Here is a 22,258-nt window from a genome sequence, read left to right on the forward strand (position 1 = left end):
TTAAGCACCAAGTAATAGGCAATGTCTGTTTCCAAAGCTAATGAAAGAGACAAACCAGAAAATAGACTTGAAACATTTTTATTTAATCTTGGTTCTGCCTGTGACAAAACAAGCTGATAAATATCGTTATACTTTGACTGCAGCAGTGGCTGTCAACTGCCATAGAACATATGATAGAAAATGAGTAATACATAAGTGTTTGGTTTAATGTTAATAAATACATTCGGAGCAGGCTGACTCATTTGTATTCGTCTAAAAAAAGAGCAATTACATGACATTACAGACACGACAACATGCGGGTATGTCAGTGGATATAATTCATATGTAAAACCTTTTCAGTGCATCTTCAGCATAAAAGAAGCTGTCAGCCTGCGCGTGGCCCACATCAAGTTCTTCCACCAGCACCACGCCCTCCCCTGCCCCCTCTTCTTGGTCGACCTCTCGCTTGTTTGTTGTCCTGACGTGGTAGTCTTTTCTGACGCTCCACTTTGATCCACCCTCCATCGCTGGTTTTGCCCCCCTCTTTCTCTTCGCTGGGGTTTCCTGTCACAGACAGGATACCTGGTATCACTGGTGGGCGGTTCTGTAGTGTGACACTGTAACTGTTGGATCGTGGCCTCCCTGACTGCCGTGAGGTTTTGCTGGTTTTGTTATGAACATGGCCTCCTCTATTACAGTTCCATGCGTGCTCCCTACTCTGCCCCCCTCCCACCGCTAACGTGTTGCCAAAGTAGCTTCTTCTGCTGTGGTCGCGTATGGCTCCGGCACTGCGTGGGCGCTCACGCTCTGAGGTGCTCTCTGACGTAGTGCTCGAGGGACTGCTGCCCTTTGACCCCAGACTGAGTGGTAAGAGTCTGGCTGACAGGCTGGCAGTTGGCGAGGAGCTGCGAGAGTCAATCCAGGGAGATACTTGGAGGCGGTTTGGAGAGCGCCGCACAGCTGCAGCATAAGAAAACCCTTGGCTTTCGTGCGCAGAGAGGAACTGAGGCAGAGTGCGGGCGTCGGAGCTCGTCTTCTGCTGCGATTTCGGGGTCATCGTCTGCCTCTGCCTTACGTTATGCATCCATGTTGGATCAATATCTAAAACAGAGGATATTCATTTCACCTTTATTCGATCACAACAATCTTAAGCAGTCAAAAAAAAAGGACAAAAAAAAAAAACACCCCCACAATTACTTGAGTGAGCGCTCTCCCTGGGTTTCCAGTCTTTGTTAGCTTCGGCTGTTTCAATGACCAGCTCCACAGTCTTGATCTCATCTTGTCCACCACTGACACTCCACTCCATCGAACAGCTGTGTCTCATAGACTTCGGTGACTTGACATCACTCTGAAATGTCAAGTGAAAAGGACAGAGGGGTAAGTGATATTTAGTGTTAAAGCTTATAATCTACACACATGTCTATGGTTACCCTTGATGGATGATGCGTAGATTTTGTTTTGCGACACCCCCACAACTGATGGAATGACTCACCTCATAGTTGACGGTGTAGTCAACTTTCTGGCTTTGTTGTATTCCGACAATCCATTTATCCATCACAAAAGGTGGCTGCAATGTAACAACATCAGAGCATCAAAAATGACTCTGTCGCAAGGATAATACAGTAATAACAGTCTTGTTGCTAAATTAAAACATTACAATCAGACAACCTTCAGAAATGTAAAAGGAGGAAAAGGAGGGGTACAAGTTAAGAAAATAGGATTTTTTTTTTCTGACGACACCTTAGTCATCCGCAGGATTTCCACATCCTGTCGGTTGGCGTTAAATATGACATCTTTGATGTAAGTAACTGCAACGTCATCTCCATCGAGTTCCATGTACATTTTCCATTTGCAGTCCTGGAAAAAAAAACAAAAGAAAAAACAGTTAATGGTAAGATTAAATAAGATTCAGAATCAACCGGGATGTGTGAAAAAGTTTCTAACTGCACCATTCTGCAAAGGTGAAATTTCATTGTCTTGAACATAAACCAACAGCACAACCTACAGGTAGTTCAACGGCAGTGGCAGGTGACTGGCCACTAAACCTTTAAATAGAGGGTGAGTACAGAAGATAAACCCCACAACTTCCTAACAGGAGAAAGACGGAGAAGTTTTCTCAAAAGTCATCTGTAGACGATGGTTTCAGCATCAAAAAGAACTCATCTTGAAACATGCTCTCCACCTCTTTGCACTAATTCTCAACATTACAATGCGAGTAACGAGGTCAATACAATAACTTTTATGGAATTTCTTTAGTAAATTTAAATGAAAACAAATGCATTTTCAGCGGAATAACGAATCATTTCTTGGTACAGAATTGTTCAGTGTAAAAATGGTAAATTCCTTTCTTTCTCGTGAACTGCTGCACGCTTCTTACTGGGAGGCACAAATCTGAGCAACTCCCCAGCCCTCTTCTTCTGCATGCTGAATGCTGACGACGCAGTAATGATTCCTCCAATCCCCGAGAGCTGCCCGCGAAGCCACAGGTCACTGCTTAGCCACGCTGGGTTCGTGGCACAGGCCAATCCATTGTGTAGGGATCACAGAGAGAGACATCAGAGGAGTGGCACTAACACACTCATCTGTGGAGCCTTCGACCTCTCCTTCATCGTCCCCAGGGGCTGGAAACGGCTCAAAGCGGGGCTTCAGCGAGCTTCTGGCTCAGAAACACGCCAGCATCCCTGTGCTGGCCTGGTGTCGGCCCTGGACGGTAGCACCGGGGCTCCCAGGTCCATGCTAGTCTAATCACTCCAGCAGAAACAATGTCTGGTAATGATGCCTAGGACCCGAGTGCGTCTAATGACAACTCATACATAATTCAGCACCTTTCACTTGGCTGCACGGTGATATCCTCATTAGTAGGGGACCCTCAGTGGCTGTCAGATGGTGGCCACACAATTGCAGGCCCTCATTTTGTCTTTGAGAAGTGCAGCTGCTTCCATGACATCGCCAGCAAAGAGGGGCAAAGAAAAAAAAATGCAGTACGGGTTTGTTTTATTTAGTGCAAAAAAACCTTCCAGTTTGTAAAAACAAGGCTGACACGGAACCTGACACCAGGCAGGGGAAAATAATTAGCTCTCATTTTCTCAGCCTCCTGTTTCCTTCTCCCTGCTGTGTTTTCTACCCACTAAACCACCACATGTCAGAAGAAATGGGAGGCAATTAGCAGGCTCGTTTCAGCCCTGCCGAACACACTGAAAGAGGACTATTTATGATGGGACAATGAACAGCTGAAAGATTAAATAACGTTTGCCTTTTAAAAGAAAATGACTTCTGGCTAAATGGGCTATTTTTGATTAAATTCAAACAGCAAGTGAAGAGCCACCCTTTCTCCACAGTTTGAGACCGTAACAAAGGGCTGTGAGCAACTCGAGGTGGATCTGCTACAAGGCTGAGAATGAAATGTTTATTTGTCTGGTCTAATACATGTCTAGTGATGCCTTCAATAGGCAGTGTAACAGCCGCCGTCATGAATCCTCAGAGCAAACAGCTTCAGTGGCAGCAGACTGAGAAACTATCCATTATTACCAAAATGTTTAAAGCAGACACAGGATTTCTGTGTGATGTTCATTAATTGTTGGTTTCACAGAGCCAGGGACGCTCACAGCTGCAGGATATGCTGGAGTCTGTGTTTCGAGAGTGTTTCTTTACAAACTTACAGACTTTCCTGTTCCCGGTTTCCAGTGGTACCCAAACACCAGCTCCAGATTTACAATTTTCCTCTGCTCCACCTCCTTTTCCAGCTCATCCTTAGGGGAAGAAAAGGGATCAAATGTGGGACAAAACAAACAAACAAACAAACAAACAAACGGCCCTTCTCAAGGATAAAGAATGAGTGTCGTACCTTCAGCAGTGGCGGGAAGTGGACAAACCCGAGGTAATCATTGGCTAGCTTTTCAATTTCAGCCTGCAGAATAGAAAATTAACAGTAACAGTTAACAGTAATTCCAAATAGCTCTGATCACATACTGTGCACGAGGGTAAAAAAAATGGCGTTTAATGGCGACTTGCCTTAAGGTGCATGATGTGGCCTTTGGACTTGACCCCCATGTCCCGCATGTCGTCTTCTGTGAGCAGCAGCAACCTCTTTCCGGTGATGTGATTTTCTTTAAACAGGTCGGTGTAAAGCTCCATGTCACACGTACCGTGTCCTGGCACAACAGCAAAGAAAGAGTTTTTGAACAACAACCAAAGAGTCTGAGGCGGGCCAAGGTTGAAGGAAGGAAAGGGACGAACCTGTACCAAACACCTGCTGCATCCAGAAATACTGAAGGGAGAAAGTCGTAATATGTTAGAGTCAATAGTAATGCAGTGAAAATAATAATCGGTTCGTGAAAAGCAGCAACACTGACCACATGCTCCTCTGTCCAGGTATATATGTCGAGGGTGGGCAGCAACTGCAGAGAAACACGACAGATAAAAGTAACAGCAACAGAGGGTGGATGGATATAGACACCAGGCGTGTTAATTAATGATAGAAAAATGGAATGTGGCCATGTTTTCTGATGTCATCAAAACGAAATGTGCCCCCCAAATGTCCTATATAAAAAAACAAATGACTGATGTAACGTGGTCTACTGAAGCGAAAATGGTAACAATACGAATAATTTATCGCTCATTTTATACAATCAAGCAGAAACCTCCAGTCAAAACAAAGATTTCATCATTATGTTCGTCGCTACCATACATTTCAGCTCATAAAGCCAATCTCCCCTACAGCGGCTTTCCGCCTGCTCCAGTAATGCAGTTCAGCTGGAAACGGGAGTCAGACTCGCTGAAGTGACTTCACATCGGTTTTCATAAAACCACGTTTTATCTCACAAACGAGCAGCTGTGCTTCTTTGACAAAGACCGGTGGCATTCAGTCGGCAAAAAAATTTGGGGGGGGGGACAGAGTTGTCGGGTGCGGAATCCGCGGGAGGAAAAGACTTTGAGTTGAGATGAGTTTTCACGCAAGTCTGCCCCCGTGTGGACTAAGTGAATGATGGGTAACTGGGCCATGAACAATGGGGAGTTACCGAGTGGTATGAAGCTAAGTCACAAGAATAGGCTCAACAAACATACCACGTGAGGCAAAAATATTTGACAGTGAAATGCTATCTGTCACACCCTGTTCTGTCTTCTGTTCTAAACTGTTTTGTAATCACTGCAGTAGCGGTAATATAACCATTAAGCCACAACATTTGCTCTTTAGTGACGAGAGAATTAAAGAGAGTTAAAAGAAGCTGATTTATCAACAAAGCTCTGGAGGACGCAGGAACATGAATCACATCGAGAAGCAGTTTTATTTTAGTGGAAGCTCTGAAAGATACATTTGGTGGGTACAAGGGTCTGGATTTCACACAGGCGCATGCAAACAAAGTTGCACATCTGGTTTAATTGTGATGTTGAGTCTGACACAAGAGTGTGGACAGTGTTTGAGCCGGAATATGAGAGCGAACAAGCGGCAACGCAGGAATACAGAGGATTACATCCTCGTGAGACTGGCTGATTATAACAAGCAAAGGGGACAGTTTAATGGGCTATGCTTAAGGAAGCATGTCCTTCCCCCAGAATGCCTAAGTGAACGCTAACACTAATACCATTTTCTCTACTGTAAAATGCAGATCTGCAAGCTAATATCCAGTTAAACCGTGGCGTGGAGTCCTGCATCTTTCTATCAGAGGAGATGATTTCATTCATTTTCATCTATTTTTTATTTAGGTGGAGACCAGCTTCGAAAAAAGCAGTTTAAAACACAGAATGAGAGAATGAAGCCGACAGTCATTCAGCAAAGTCCCTTTCCTACTGTTTTTTAACTGAGGTCAGTCCGAAGGAAAAAAAATACGTGTACTTTCCCATCCCAGTAAGAGACTGCGTCTCAACAACTGCACTCCACCACATCCAGAACAAATTGGCCAATCTTAATGTCAGCAAAATGTCACTTCATCATAAAAGCCTGGCCTTCTCCAAGCAACTGGCTCACATGGCTCTTTCCTCACAGCGTGGCACTATACATCCCCAACATTAGGCCTACAGTAGATGACATTCATAATATCCACAGGTGGAGGGGCTTGAAATATACGTGGTAATTGTGTCTGTGTTCCTGTGCAGTGTACATCCGGCTTACATAGCAGAGGGCAGTGTGTGTTATGGTATGACAAAGTAATGATTAATGAAAGTATAAAACAATTAACGGCACCACTTAACAAGCAGTTGCGCTTCCACATCAATAATGCATTAAACGGGATCACAGATCACAGATGCAGCTGTGGCATCCCAAATCATCCATGAGTTCATTCACTGTCGGCACACCCGGAGGAGTGTCCCGTCCCCCAAGCCACGTGGATTTTGTGTCCATCTTTGACACGGCTCGACCTGGAAGAGTTCCGCTTGGCCCGCATGTCGGCCCGCATGGCAGCGTGCAGGACCGGCCGGCCAAGGTCCAACGACAACACATCCCCAAAGCCTTTCATCACGGAGTGCAGATTCACCTCCTTATTACCAGAGGTTGTGATCTGACATGACATCTGTGAACTGTTTGATTCCTCCGTCTCAGAGCGATAGAACGACTGAGCACTTATCTTTTTCGCCGCAGGTGAGAAGAGCTGAAAGGCAGTGACGAGAGGAGAGAGCGAGGACAGAGAAGGGGAAGAACAAAAGAGGAAGAAGAGAGAGAAGACAGACAAGAAAAGGAAGTAAACAATCAGTTTTAAACCACAAAGATACAGTGCAGATGAGACGAGTGGACAATTTGAAGCCTAAATAGAATGATTGAAAGGAAATACACAGAAAAGTACAGCTGGTGAAGGATAGGAAGAGAAGGGAAACACGGGTATCAAATGAGCAGATTTAAAGAGGTTTAAAGACCATTTTAAATTGAAACCATTTCTTTCACCAGATAAATGACCGTAGGGAATGATGGCCTTATTACTACTTTCTCACATTAAAATTTCAAATCAAGGAAACACTCAAGAGATAAGTCCGTGAATATAAAAGACAGCCAGATGCAGCCAGATGTTGAGGCCTTTTGTGTGAGGCTGGGGGTGTGAACGCTGACTTTAGTGCATTCAGAAAAAAAGAAGAAGAAGAAAAAAAAAAACGCAGACGAGACAAAGAAGAGCGAAGTGTGAACTGCACGTCAGATTCATCGCCGTGATTCAACCATGACTCATCGTTCGATTCAAGTTTCTACATTTCGGCACACCGTGATGTAAACGTATTCCACTGCTTGTAAATGCAGCACTGACCACAACATGTTTCCCTTTTCGTTCTCTTTGAACAGGGCTCCTGATCAATGGCGAAACCCGGGAAACAGCGACACCGCTGTGAAGCTGCTGCGACTTTGACCACCTGAGGGGGCGCCACAGAGGTGAGGATGAACCAAGGTCGAGAGGGGACAACGAGGGACTCACCGGGCTGCTGGACTGTTCTATGAGCTTGCGCTCCCACACCTTCAGACGCCGCTCTCGTTCCTTTAGCTCCTGCTCTTTGGTGCTCAGGTCTCTCTCCAGCTTCTTCAGCCTCTCGAGTGTAGCTTCAATCTCACACCTTCGACACACAGCAACAGAGCAACAGAGTCAACATTCAGGGCTGGCTTGTTCTAGATCTTTCTTGTGAACTGCAAAATCCGCAGCTCCGTGTTTTCATTTTCCGGCTTCCTTTCTGTCTTTGACAATCAGCTCATTCTTTATCAGCCTCATCTAATTTCCCGCCTGGCAGCTCTATTTTCAGCAAACATTTCAGAGTAAACAGTGCATTTAGTCCATCAGGAGTCCATCCAGCTGCAGATGAAAACTTAGTTTATCTAAATATCTCATTTTGTTTCCTCTATTTTTGCCAAATGTACAACTTTTTTAAGCTTGTTCGGACTGTTGTTGTTGACTTTGTCTTGAAACGCGAAGGCCGAGTGACCTCTGCTGTCTTTCTAAGTCGCCTCATTACCATTTTTGTTCAACAACACTATCGTGGCGTGCACTGTGACACTGCCGGATCAAACGCTGGTGGGAAGTTTGCGGTAACTTTGGCTTTTAGACAATTTGGGCAGCTGAATCCGCTGCTCGCCGGTGCTGCTTCATTCACTCTTTGAATTAGGGATTTTATACAGTATTTTCCAGTATTGTGTAACACTGTTAGCATTTTCCCCTTCTGGGAAGTATATTTACGTCAGTGAATGGCGTGCGTGGTATTGCTCCGGTTCACAAGACTAAAGCAAAGTGCAACATAAAATCCGGTTTTAACTGGATTGACTTCAACCTGAATTTTAGGGTTTCTTTTAGGTTTTTATGATGATTACCCAAGACTTCATTTAAAAATACTTAGCTGCAAAGTAACTGTTGCTGTGGCACAGAGCTCCACAAAACATCCCCTTTGGCTGAATGAGTAGGAGAGGATTTGTTTGTACGTTTGTTCATTCCATAGGATTGTAGAATATTGTTACATTGTATCACAGTTTATGCTCTAGGTAGGTATGTCGTCACATATAATCAGCTGAGCCAAAATAAAAGTGCTGTAAACGCCTTTAACAACTCACCAATGTGCCAACTAACACTCAAAATTTCAGGGACAGCCCAGTGCCTCACGTTTGCTCTTGTCAATGAGGTTTGTTTTGTCCAGCAGGTGGAGCTGCGCAGTGTTCTGTGGAAATCCATTCAGTCCCTTCCAAGAAAGCGTCCCACACTCTTTCCGTAAACACATGTACCCCAGGCAGGAAGGCCAAACTTCACTCTTCCTGGTTCTCCAGTTCCTCCGTCGTGAAGCTTCTTACCTCAAACAGCTTCCGCTCAGCTTATCAAATAATGACTTCTTTTGCTTCCCACCTTCCTGACAAACCTTGTGCGACTTGAATTTGCGGTTCCCTTCAGCTCTACAGTATGTCAAGTGTCCTTCAGCTTATAGGTTTGAATTTAAGGCTTCTTAAAGCTCAGCCAGATGCTCCCCTCAGAATATGGTGCAGACAAATGTACAAGCAAAACAAGAGGGAATTAGGAATGTTAAGCCCAGTGACCTTAGCACTATGTCTTTCTGGATAACATTCATACTAAAGTAAACTCACGACAAGCGCAACGCTTCTCGAGCATTTCGGTAAGAGCTACCACCTGCTCCGATTAACCACAAACCTCTGCCTTCCCCGGCATTGTCACTTTCTGTTTCCCAGGACTAAAATTCCCTCCAACCTGCTCCACGTGCAGATGGCTGCCTGGACATGATGCTACCAGCAAAACTTCTGATCGGGGGGGGGGGGAGAAAAAAAAAACTCAGAGCACAGACAAGGCCCGCAGAGAGGCAGACAGAGAATAAAGTGACAGCTGAGACTCAGGCTGTGCTGAACATCACCAAACCTCCAGCTGCTCATACAGGCCAATTAAACACTTCTACTTGAAAAAGATGGTGATTATTTTTAGGGTCTTATGGGTAAAGAGAGGAAGTATATCCAGATGGATCATTCTTTGGCAGTTTTCATGTCTTTATGTAGCTATCAGTGTAATCATTAAGGATCTATATGCACGAGCTCAAGTTCTTTTTTGTGCTTCGCGGCCCCCATCAGCTACATTTCCACATCTTTCTTTCAAAACGGTGGCACATTTCCTTAGGCTGAGGCAGTATATTGGCATGAAAATAGTGTTATAAATACATTTGCTGCCTGTGGAGAATAGCTGATCACATTACCTCCATTCAGCCTTGTTGTGGAGGAAAGAGTTGCACTGTTGAGGAAGTTTGCTGTCTTTAGACATAGACTCCAGAGTACACAGGATCTGCTTGAACATTGGCCTTTCCTACGTGAACAGAAAAACATTTGCTCTGTATATGATTGACATGAAAACATACATAGACTACAAGGTTGATTTGGATGTAAATGTAACTCACTTTTGCCTCTGTTGCCCAGCACTTTCTCAAGAGCTCTGCAAAGCTGGCAGGGCAGCCACTGGGGATGGTTAACCTCTGAAATGCACACGGTCCAGAACAGCGACACTTCGACATTATGGAAGCTAAACTTTTTTTCCAGCGTTAGATTATAGGATCGACGTCGCTTGAGTTTCTGTTAAATATGAAGCTATAGCCAACAACTAGTTAGTTTAGAAAAAGTCTCTAAACTAGCAGAAATTGCAACGACGTCTTCATCCTGCTGGTTGCTTAGCAACCTCACTATGAAAAAGAGCCCCCTGGAAACCAGTACACCCTTAACAAGAGATAATGTGCTTCTCAAAGTCAAGCAAGAATCCTTAACAGCATCCTTTCCTAGAATGTCACGTCATAAAATCTGGGAGAGGGACCGTTCCTTTATCAAAGATTGCTTGAAGGGCTGTGTATCCTCTGCCGTCTCACCAGCAATTCTTTGATTCTCTGTGCACATTGAGGACGGTGCAGATGAAAAATAGTTTGGGGCTGGTGCTATATGTCTTGACATTTTTAAAAAACAAATTATACTTGTGGCCACCATAAAGTTTGTAGTATGGTAATATTCTCCATCAAAGGACAGAAAGTATAAATCACTGTTAGGTAGCCAGCTAACAGCTACCAGCTAATTAATAGGCATCCAGTTTTCCTGCTGTTGCGTGAGGAGGGTGTAATTACTGGTGAGATTGTTGGCGTGACATGTGCCCACTTGTCAGGACCGTTCCATTATGTGTTTTTGCGAATGCAAGGAGGGAGTCTTTGACTTGGAAGATCCCATCCTACAAAAGAAGCATCCTTGACTTTAAGAAGCGGGTTTAGTACCTCACACACACCTCAACAAAAACCGCACCCTGACATTTTCCCTCCGCACTTTTTATGTTACATACAATTAAAACAGGATAAGAAGCAAAATGTTGTTTTAAGTGTAAGAAAATGAGCGAAACATTCCACCTCAGGCACACTGCTGCCAGCGTGAGAGTGCAACTGTGTGTGTTTACGAGGCTAATAAGCTCCTCATTAACGCGGACCTCATTTTTGAGGAGCTTAATTATGTCTTTGGATGAGAAATCCCTGTCCAGTCATATATTTGTTTTGAATCAGCATGCGGTCGCTGTTTTCCACTGTTTATGCGAAGCTAAGCAAACGGCCTCCAGGCTCCTGCTTCATATTTAACAAACAGACTTTTTTTTATACAAAACTCATTCCTGTCATCTTGTATGGATGCATAACATTTGAATAATGTAAAAATGAAAAATAAATACCTCGTTCTTCTCCACGACGAGCCACGCCACTTGTAAGCCTTCCAGGCCATTGAAGGGTATCTCACGGGTGATCATCTCCCAGAGCACCTGTCACAGAGGAGCAAACGTCATCACTATTCAATGCCGTATCGCTGCTAACAAACTGTACATTTTTAGTTTCACTCAGTAGTTTGTTTCGACCATATTTTACATTACTGGTACTCCCCTGAAAATGTAGTATCTTTTCAGTTAGTATTCAGATGTCTTCTTTATCAAAAGTGAAAGTTTTTTTTTCCATCAGTTTTTGTTAATAATGAGGGACTTTGCATTTGTACGATAGAAAAGGAATTTCAGAAAATCTGCTTTAACAGATTCTATTCTGAGACCACCTCCAAATGTCTTCAGATATTTTCAAGATCAACAAAGGTAACAGTCAATTTCTAAGGCGTTGTGCTTCTGGAAAGGTCAAAACTTGTATTTCTGTCCACTTAAAGTAGAAAAAAGAAAAAAAGAAAAGGAGCAGAAAGGAAAATATCGGCGGGACTTCTGCTGGGAGCCATTAGGGACTTAAGTGCAATTTCTTGCAAATGTATTCACCACATTTGAAAGAATTCCTTTTTTCCCACAAGTTGGATTTTTTTTGGACCGAAATAAAAAGCCTGTCAGTCAAGTCTTTCTTTCAGACACAAAGTTGTTTTTGACATCTTCGCCCGAGGTTGTTAGCTTCACTGTTCTTTACGACCGCTTTTGTGATCTTTGATGTGCCATAATGAACACGTTCGGATTGAATGCATTGGTATTATTTGTTGAAGAAAATAAAGAACCAGTAGGTATAAATGAGTTAGTAAGTATTAAAGCAAAGGTGCTCTTGGGAAAAAGTCTATATCTTAACCTGTGTCGTGTGCCGCTTTATGCGTTGTTGGATTCTCGACTTTAAAAAAAAAAAAAACGCATTTCATTCGATAAACTGAAAAGCTTTAAAACACACTAACTCCTAAGGCCTGTCGTTTCACAGCCCGTTAAAGATGATCAGGAGAGATGTGAATATCATCAATGCATAAAATGTTAATTACTAAGTAAAGTTATCAAATGTACCACATTCATACAGCATACGCCCGTCAGATAAAGCAGACCAGAATTTACCATAATACACACTTACGGGTCTATTGTTAGCTGAGCAGCTCACAAGCGTATTATAAAAGGATGGTGTCAGCATGTGTTACTGTTAATTATGAACACAGAATAGAAACATTTGGAAGGAATCATAATAGCCTAATTTAGTAATATTCAGGAACATTTGTGTTCTGTTTGATAAACAGGTGTTTATCATGAGGAAGACTCTATGTGCCAAAACAAAAAAAAAAGGAATAAAGGTTATGGCAGTATGCAGTTCCTCCACTCACCACCCCGTAGGAGAAGGTGTCACATGTCTCAGACACAGGGAGACTCTGGATCACCTCTGGAGCCATCCAGGGAAACGTGCCCACCAAGGACATGTGTGTCGTGTGTGTCAGGAACTTAGACGCCCCGAAATCACATATCTGAGGCGGCGAAAAAACAACAATGAGACCAGTGTTGCAGGTTAGTCAAAAGGTTTATCCGGCTGTCCCTTGCAACATGCCAGCCACAGATTTACTTTATGCACAGATTAGGAAACTGCATATAAAACTCGCATTTAAAAAGAGAACGTTCCTAACAGACAAGACTAAATCTATGGATCTTAGATAGTTTTTAAAAGCATCCATGGACGAGGTGAGAAGCAAGTTCTAAAGGTCACGGACCGCGCCTTCAAGTCCCGATCGATGGAATGTATGCTGTAAACTGTAAATTACGCAAGAGCAAAGTATGACGAGATCATGATTGTAGTTAAATCTCTTTTAAAGGACCTGGTCAAAAACAGCAGAATAGCTTTCTTGTCTCCTTTCTCCTGACCTCCACCTAAGGACCTTTCACAAGACGTTGGAAACACTGTCTGTAATTCCCTATGAGTGTAGAATAAGTTACTGACTGATAAAAAAAACATCACCAGAATTTCATGCCCTGTGTCTGAGAACAAAATTGATCGTTTTAGCTTTATTGATCCGAAAGGCAAGTTATACATTAAAAAATGCTGACATGAAAGGATGTATTCACATCGAAGACCTACCTTTAGAATTTTATCTGCGGTCATAACAACTGAGGGGAAAAGAAGAGAGAGAAAATAGTTTTTGAAAGCTTTTTCAGTTGTTGACTTTGGGCATGATAAACCTGTGTTGGACTTGAAAGTAGTTACCATTCCTGGACTTTAGATCTCTGTGGATCACCTTAACGGGGGCCTCTGAATGTAAATAATGCATCCCTAAAGCAGAAATAAGGAGAAGTAAGGTTTTCAGGCAACAATCACTTGAAGTTCACTGGATGTGCTCTTTCTGATCATACTAGCAGTGAAATTAGACGTAGAGCTTCTCTGAACAGCATATGAAGGCATTGATGTGATTGCTGAAAAGCTGCTATGCAGATAAATGATTGTAATGAATTCCGATACCACGATCACAACATGTCTTGATAATGAACAATATATCACTGAGAAAAATAATTCAAACACCCATTCAGAACGAATACACAGAATATTCAGAGCTGGAGTTTTACTGATAATTAACAGAGTGGGAGCCCACAAAAAAGATGAATGAAATTATCTCTCTTTAAGCTGCCGCGGCATCCACAGTTTACATGTTCTCTTACACGCATGTTTTTCCACCATGACGCAGCTAAATCTGTCTTCTCGCTCACAATTTAACCCCGAGCCTAAACACTTACACCCCAAATGATGAGTAAACGCCGAACTTCCCCTTCTACTCCAAAACAACATGAGAGCTGGATTTTCGCAGAAAACCAAAAGTGATCATCTTAATCGTGCTCGTTTGGTCCGTTTCTCCTTTACAACACACGTCGCATGTCGATGTGTGCAGGAAAGTCTCTCTGTGCTCGCGGTTGTTGACCGTTTCATGAGGACTCGACATATTGGCGGTTTGAGACAAAGTTTGAGAGATGTTGTTGGATTTAATATCGTCGGGCAAACCCAAACTGCCACTCGGGACTCTCAACTGATGGACATTTGATCATCAACAGCCTCTCACACTAACAATTTTTAGGGGTTAGTAGCAGAGAGGTGATGCGCAGTTTCAGCAGTCCAACAGGTTTCATAGCTTTGTTTTGCATGTAGTTCTGTTTCTTATTAATCCTTGTGTTGCATTGTTTTGATGATGGCTTGTTTCCTGGCTTGTGTATAAGTGTGTATTATCATCTAAATCTTAGGTTGGAATAATAAGAAGCGGTCACAGGCAACAGATTACAGACTACAGGGATAATTCTAGGCTTTTTTTTTTTTTTTTTCACAATTACTCTTGATATTGTCAACAAATCTTGGCTGGATTTGATCCTCACCAACAACCATGTACGCGTAGCCTGGTGTTACAGTGTAAAACAAGTCAAAAGCTTTGTCTCAGTCAGTCACCTCTGAATACAGAAAACATTTCCAATTAGTCAATCAGCTTTGATATTGGTAAGACAGAATTTGATCCAGTTCTTTAAGGTTAATATGAAGGAAATAGATGAATCTAAAGTTTACCTCTGGCGATCTCTGCAGCCCAGGTCATGATCTGTCCCATGTCCATCTCCTCACTCTCATCACTCGACAGGTAATCGTACAGTGAGCCACCACTTGCATACTCTGAGGATCCAGATAAAATACAGCTGACAGAGGCTCACACACCAACAACTTAATAAACACAATGTCTTACAGTAACAAAACTGTTGTTTTGAGTGTGGCATTGTTCACATGGGTGCAATATGTGTGAGCTGGGCGAGAAATCATTTAAAAACTGAAATCTGACTGGACCCACTTTGCGAGCCAGCTGGCAGGGTCCTGGTTAAATATCGTTTGCTGTCAGTTTGAGGCCGATTGTCCCCTCCGGATCAGTTTGTCACACTCGTGTTTCTACAACGCAAACTAATGATCTCTCTGCTCCGTTTTCAAAGGTTTCACATGCGCACTTCTAATGAGCAATTACGGCTAAATGAAACTTAAAAATCCCGTTTCCCTTCTGCAAAATCTGCTCCACAAAAAAAAAAAAGGGAGAAAAAAACAAAAAACAAACGTCCAAGACGCTGAAAGAGGGCTTTGATGAAGCCTCCGCAAATCAAAGATATGCAGAACAGGCAACATTTTTCCCATGTGTAGACAAAGGCTATTTTGTGAAGTGCTTAAATAAAGATAAACAAGCAGTAGCTCGAACAGCAGGAAGACTCTGTTTGTGCATAATAACCCAATCATATCCCTACGCAGCACTGTAAACAAGCACAGGCACCGAGACAGGAGCCTAATTAACAATCATAAAACACACCGGGGGTTTTTTATCATTACAGGCCGAAAATTCATGTGGGTCTTTTCACTCGTGTCACAGGGGCAGCAGGATGACAGTGGACAGAGAAACGTGTCTCACGCAGCTACTTGACCAGCCCAAATGGCTTGAACGTCTGCACTTTGCCCCTGAGGAAGTACGTCCACTTCCCATAGATAACACGGCAGCCTGCGGTGTTGTAAAACGCGCTTTTCATTTTATCGGATTTCAAGCACCTTCCAACGAGCAAAACGGGCAAGCGTACCTTTACCCAGAAAAGATAACTCACCGCAATCCGTCAAGTTTATGAGTCTGCCAAGTGACGGCAGATATCGTTAAACTCCTGCGGATCAACAGAGACACACGGGTGTCTGAGGTGGGTCGTGGAGGAGGGAAACTGCGCGGACCGATGCTGTGTGTCAACAGATAGAGGAAATTTGTAACTGAGCCGATGAATGTGGACATGGCACGGTCAGGATGACCATAAACACTTTTTTTCCCCTCTGGTGTTAATTAGATTCTGCCTTGATAAACAGAGACACCCGCCAGCTCCTTGGCAACAAGACTTTCTGTCTCGCAGCTCCAGAACACTGCGGAGAAAGCTGAGGAGCACAAGTATTTTCCACTGCTCGCACGCATCGCTGTCTCGTGATTTATGATGGTTTTTTTCATGCAGTTTTCTTTACTATCATTGAAAAAAAGAGAAGCACAGATTACACAACATTTCATAAAGCTCTCTTCGTGCTAAGAGATAAAAGAAACCTTTAGCCCATAATCTGTGTGAAGTCACATGGGAGCAGTGGCCCGGCCATATCGAACTGTAACACTGCAGTTGGGGAGACGTTCCCAGCCCTTCCAAGAATATCAAAGGTCAGCTGCCACCACTCTCATTTCTGCTGAGATCAATCTAGTCATCACAAAATCCTTAAAGTGGAATCCTTAATATGAAATATGGATCGGTGAAATAGGTATACAGATACAGTATACTCTGATGTTGAAGTAAGATAGGTTCCACAGCATCACTTTTGTTCTCTCTTTAATGATTGTTTTGGGAATGCTGGCTTGTGGAGGGTGATTGCTCACGAAAGCTTTTCTTTCTGGATGCAGCTTTCAAAGTCCGTTGACGTCCCGCAGAGTTTTGCAAGTTAAATTCAGTCTGTTCGCTCCTCTGCTTGTTTGTTTTTGCTCATTGTACACTATGTTGTTTTCAGAACTTTCTCAAAGCCATGTGCGTCAGCACGCTGTTTAAAATGGCCGATGATTCCAACTCGAACGGGAAAAAAAGACTGACCCGAGTGTTTTCTTTATTCATTTGCCTGAGTTTTCAAGTTGCAAAGTCGTTCCAGGGACTGCATGTATGTTAGCTTTATAATACCGAGCCTGCTATGGGATAAAGCAACTCCTGAGCAAACTTTGAATTGCAAACTTGAATCTGAAATGAGGGAAGCGTTGATTTAAGCAGATGAAAGTCCCTGCTAAGGGTGTGAGTGGGACCTTTGCAGTTTCCATTCACAGCGTGTTTCCTAAACAGTGAGCGATATTTGTCATGGTACAAACAAGACGTTGGAAATGTGGGAGCTACGGGGGGGGAAACACTTGCTAAAACATGCTATAGTTCCCGACAGTTGCATCGTGTGTCTGCGAGCAGAAATGGAGTTTGCTGCCTCACCCCAAGAGGCTCAGAAGCTCACCCCTTCATGATGAGTGAGCAAACAAGCTAAGACTCTGCAACACAACCTCCTATCTACACTTAGGTGGAGCTGCTTGCACTGAACTGCTGCTGCTGTGAGGCTGCCTGAGACGTGAGTGGAGGAGGCAAAGAAAAGAAACGAGGAAGAGATTAGTCAAGGGAAAAGGCATTTAACAAATTGAGACATGCATAGCTCTGACCCAGAAAAAAGAAAACAGGGGCACACAACTGCAGTTTGAATGTGTACACTTCCTGAAGCCTCTGGCATTCATTAATGCTATCATAGCAGCCTTTGTTCCATTCGTTCCATTTTTCGCAAACTATGCGACTTCTGCAAACAGAGTCACTCGTTGTGTTTTCTGCAAGGATATCATTCAGTCGCTGAGCAGCTTCGAACCAGATTTAAGGCATCATCGTTTATCAAAACTTACCTGTGACGATTCCATAGTTGGGAGCCTCAACAACTGCGCCGTAAAACTGGATGATGTTGCGGTGACTGAGGACACTGAGGATTTCAGCCTGGGCAATGAAGAAGAAGAAGAAAAAAATAACCTTTTTCATAATAAAGTTTAAATAAACAATGCTAATAAGCTACATACAGGCTAGCAAACGACACGCTTTAGGCTAAATGCCAGTGACTGCAACATTTTCTGACTGGCACAGAAGTTTGCCATAATAACGCCACTAGATGACTATGTGGCTGTCGAAAGAGAAAGACACACATTTCTGTAACAAATCTCATAGTAATGTATCTAATCCTGCAGAGGCCCAGGGCGGCCTTACCTGCTGCTGTTCGTATTGATGTTGTTATCTCATGATCTCAAGTTGATTTGACAAAAACAGTCGTTTTCACTTTATAACAAGTCCATTTATCACTTTAAGTAGCTGCGATCCAGGCGATCCCACTGTTTGTACTAATAGAGAATCAAATTTTAAGAAGCCAAATCAACAGAACTTGTTAGCCCATTATCTCAAGAAAACAGGTCCATAGGAAAATCCTCGGCGTTAGCTCATTTTACAACAAAATCAGCTTAACTTTTCATTTGAAACCAATGAACAAGGTGTGGGTGTGGCCTGCATTTTTTACATAACTGCAGTGCTATACTTCAACTGAAACTTAGCTCACTGTCAGAATCCCGTCTTGTAGAATGCATACACAAAGTTTCAGAAATGATGTTAAATATCACCAAGTGGTTGCCTTTTCTTTCAGTTAAGATGTTTAAATATTGATTGTGGTTCAAATGTGTACATTATCTCTGCGTTAGCTACTATATCCTCATAGAAATGGCCCAACGCTATCAGTAACCCAGCCTAAAACCAGGGATGTAACAGGAATAGTATTTTTTTGTGAAACAATGTGGGACCTTTAATCGGCTTGTGAAATAAATGTATACAAAAATGTATAGAAAGACCTATTAATGCCTTATTTTTGGCCAGAGGGTTTTATGTGAAACCCTCTGTTGAATGAACGGAAACCTGACAGAATGAGTTCATTTAATTGTAACCAAACACTATAATTAAAGGCACAAGTGGTCCAATGTGAAAGGATTACATTGTCGTTTTCACTGAACAATCATCTCTCCAACACTTGAGCGAAGTTGAATGGATACCTGCGATCGTTTACAAATTCATACAAGCAACGATGAATAACTTTGCGAAACGTCGAAAGGCCAACAAATGTAGTGCAATTTCCCTGAAAAGATTTCAAAGATAATTCTTTTTTTGTCTTTAAGACAATGAGTCTGCGCTTTCAAAGGGATTTCAAGAGGAGTCGCGGCTGTAAGTGGGCCAAACACATTCTTTCATTTGACAGTGTTTCTTTAGCGGCACACTTCTCAGAGAGGGGGAGTATAATGACCATGAGTGATGGGTAGAGAAGTCATCATATCCAGCGAAATGGGGCCGTAATTAAAATGATTACTTCACTGACAATTAAAAAGCACAAGAAAAGCCAGGGCAATTATGACTCCTACCTCATTTTCAATCTTGAGCAATTTTTTCACCGCCACCTCTTTGTCCTGGGATATCCACCTGGCTCGGTACACGCTTCCAAAGCTGCCGCCGCCACAGTTCTCGTGGAAGTGGATGTCATCGAACTTGATCTGCACGAAAGACCAGCTGGGAGGCGACATCTCATAATGACACTCGACTCCAATGCGGCTTCTAATAGGGTTCAGAGAACAAGAGGAAGGTCTGATTCACTCAACAAAGTTCAACCTAATGTTTCAATGAAAAGCCACCGGCAAATTCTGCTAATTCCTCATTTGCCACTTACAATTTGCATCAACATCCCTGAGTAACAAGCTCAGAGTTCGGCCTCTGGCTGTATAAGGATGCTGGCATGCCTGGTATGTTGGAATCATCAACAGCAACAGTCACAGACTATTCCAGCAGGCTCTGTTGTGTTTGGCACAAGTAAAGCCACAAGCAGGGAGGGTAAAAAAAAAAAAAAGTCATAATAAACTGTCTTTATTTAGATACAAAAGGCATGGAGGGTTTCTCATATTCTCATTATCTTTCCAGCTAAAGAAAGAGCTCTTCCTGCTTACGCTGAGGCCAAACACGTTGTGCATGCAAGCCAAAACTGAGAGCTGCCAAAGCGGAGTCCACACACACTGATTATCACATCCCTTGTTTGTCTGTAACAACTTAAAAGCATCTAGTAAAAAAATAATTCCATCATTACAGGAAATTGTAGCTCTGTTATTGTTCCTGGGTTTCCCATTTACAGCGGAGCAATTATGGCTTTTAAAAGGCTGTTACCTTGGTCTTCATTGGGATTACTATCCATCACAGTGGGGAATGCCTCCATTGTCGCAGAGGGGAGCCACTGCTTTCTGCTGATTTACTTGTATTCGTGCTATACTTAGCTTCAAAGCAATTTGCTCAGTAGCCCGCCCCTCACCTCAGTATTGCCTGACCACTCGAGAAGCCAGAGTAACTGGGATATGGTGGCTCTCCTTGAGTCATTGCTGCAAGCTTCTCACCTAATAGCAAACACAGCTGTACACACTGCAGCACTAACACCTGATAGCCATATGTCAAACCGCAGGTTGTCACTGTAATCAGAGCTAAATTAAATGTTAATCGCTCAGTGATGACCAGCAGTGAGGTCACCTTCTGTTTTCCATCTTCAAAGTCAGCAACAACACATGTGGAGTAACTTTACTGTGTATGATATAATAGATGATGCCTCCATGTGGCGTACAACCACATCAGAGGTATGCTGCACTGACAAACTAACAACTACAACGAATACTTTAGGACACAATGTTGTGAATGTGGTAATTACACATTTACAAATGTGTCGTATCCGCTGCACTCGGCGGTCCAACATTGACAAGTACATAAATGTCATGTGTACTGTACATTATGATCAACACGCCCTAAATGGAGGACATGCAGCTCGCAGTAAGCTGATTTTATCCACATGATGCCATGTAAACCAGCAACATGTGGATTCAAGTTTGTATCTTTTACGTCCTTTCCCGAAGTTATAAGCATACATACCTACATGCAGTGTGCAGTTTCAGTCTTCAGAGGCAGCGCGCCGTCGCCGCTGGAGGGCACAAGGAAAACTTTGAGAAAGCGACGAGGTTTTCCGGAAAATCACGTGTGACGTCGTTTCATTTCTGTTTAATCCACTGTCTCCGCCGTGGTTTTACCGGTTGCACAACTTTGGGAAGCGCCGGCCAAGAGACTATCCACTCACTACCGTCACCAAACTGATGACAACAGCTCCTCCTGCTGGAGAAAAAAGGAACAACCTCCGCTGGTGCTCAAAGTGAATTCTGTGGGCCAGCAGATGTCTTTTTAAGCCCTTTTTCTGATTCCAAAGCTGTGGACTTAAAAATTTGATAGTTGTTGTTTTATCTATTTGTAGAAGCATATGACATTTTTCTCTACGCTTTTTAATTTGATTATAACCCACCCCAAGAAGAACATACTCACATACAGTTATATGTAATTGCTGCTCTTTTCTCTGCTTATGTTACTTCATACTTATAAGTGTACGTAGGGGAGAACAGGATGAGTTGCCATACAAGTAACACTGGTGCACAGAGGAAGTTAGCGGGGTTGATTGTGTTTAACGTTTTCTCACTCAGTCTGTGGCGTTGCATCCCTCCCCTCTCTTGCACAACTGTTACAAGGACAGTGATGTTGTTGAATGGCAAAAGTCAAGCATTAAACATAGCCCAACTCAGCTGTGCACATACCCATGCTGGGTGACAATTTCTCCTTAACAAAAAGTGCTATCTCAATAATGAAATATAGTTGTCTTGTGCATCATACTCATTGTTCAGTTTCCTGTTCACAAACGGTCAGTCACACTATTCTGAGATAGCACAATTTTCTTCATTTTCTCCTTCAAAAGTTTAAAAAAATAGTCTGAAAAATACATAATAAAACTTGTTGTAACAAGTTTTGTGAATTATATTTCAGTTCTGAGCAGCTACTGAGTAAAGAAACAATAAATGATTTAGCTGTAGTCCTCTGATGAGCCAACAGTGAAATGTAGCTTATATTTACACACATGCCAGTTTGGAGGAAGTTGTCTCGCTGACTTTTATATAACTATAGATACCTCATGCTCAAATATTGCACAACAATTCGACACAAATTGGGAAAAATTCTGTTTTTGAAGAGAAGGCAAATGGTAGTCAAAATCTGTATCTTTAAAGAGAGAAAGCAGCTAAAAACAAAAACAGTTGAGACAGTTCATCACCAGATAAGGAGAAGCGCTTCTCTCTCAAACAGCTATGGAACAGCCTGGTCTCCTGAAATAGTGTACTAATAACACACTGAACCGTAATGCCTCTCATCTGTCTACAAAATATTTTGTGTTCCCAGCTGCAGCATCAGGACCCCTGGTGTTTGCTCATCAACACAAACTGGCTGAAGTTCAAAATGGGACTTTTTCTGTGTTATGGATTTCTCATTATCTAATGAATATGGTTATAAATTGAGATAAAAATGAATTTAAGGAAGCTGTATTCCTTGATAGTCCAATGTGAAAATGTACCCTCCTGTGGGGCAAGTTATTACTACACACTATTTTCAAATGTCTACAGATCTCAGCTGAAATTAGGTTA

At 42.7% G+C, this 22,258-nt stretch overlaps 2 protein-coding genes across 2 annotated transcripts; both read right to left on the reverse strand.

Annotated features, from left to right (window-relative positions):
- Positions 1 to 62: 62 nt before the first annotated feature.
- Positions 63 to 5,661, reverse strand: LOC140319211 (mitogen-activated protein kinase kinase kinase 20-like). Its single transcript, XM_072396808.1, has 11 exons — positions 5,612 to 5,661; positions 5,451 to 5,466; positions 4,332 to 4,376; positions 4,216 to 4,246; positions 3,991 to 4,130; positions 3,824 to 3,898; positions 3,639 to 3,728; positions 1,720 to 1,836; positions 1,472 to 1,546; positions 1,177 to 1,327; positions 63 to 1,080 (listed from the first exon to the last, which is right to left on the reverse strand). The coding sequence occupies exons 1-11, from the start codon at positions 5,659 to 5,661 to the stop codon at positions 386 to 388; spliced, it is 1,485 nt and encodes a 494-aa protein (XP_072252909.1). The 3' UTR covers positions 63 to 385.
- On the reverse strand, positions 4,647 to 20,834 carry LOC140319417 (mitogen-activated protein kinase kinase kinase 20-like). Its single transcript, XM_072397036.1, has 12 exons — positions 20,676 to 20,834; positions 19,139 to 19,328; positions 17,597 to 17,684; positions 14,704 to 14,805; positions 13,369 to 13,434; positions 13,243 to 13,271; positions 12,500 to 12,637; positions 11,118 to 11,204; positions 9,826 to 9,900; positions 9,628 to 9,734; positions 7,374 to 7,509; positions 4,647 to 6,566 (listed from the first exon to the last, which is right to left on the reverse strand). Exons 2-12 carry the CDS (start codon positions 19,295 to 19,297, stop codon positions 6,255 to 6,257), a joined length of 1,299 nt encoding a protein of 432 aa, XP_072253137.1. The 5' UTR covers positions 19,298 to 19,328; positions 20,676 to 20,834; the 3' UTR covers positions 4,647 to 6,254.
- Positions 20,835 to 22,258: the final 1,424 nt, after the last annotated feature.

The sequence above is a fragment of the Leuresthes tenuis genome, unplaced genomic scaffold (genome assembly GCF_036924035.1).
Source record: "Leuresthes tenuis unplaced genomic scaffold, fLeuTen1.0.hap1 SCAF_12, whole genome shotgun sequence".
In the NCBI taxonomy this organism is placed as follows: domain Eukaryota; kingdom Metazoa; phylum Chordata; class Actinopteri; order Atheriniformes; family Atherinopsidae; genus Leuresthes; species Leuresthes tenuis.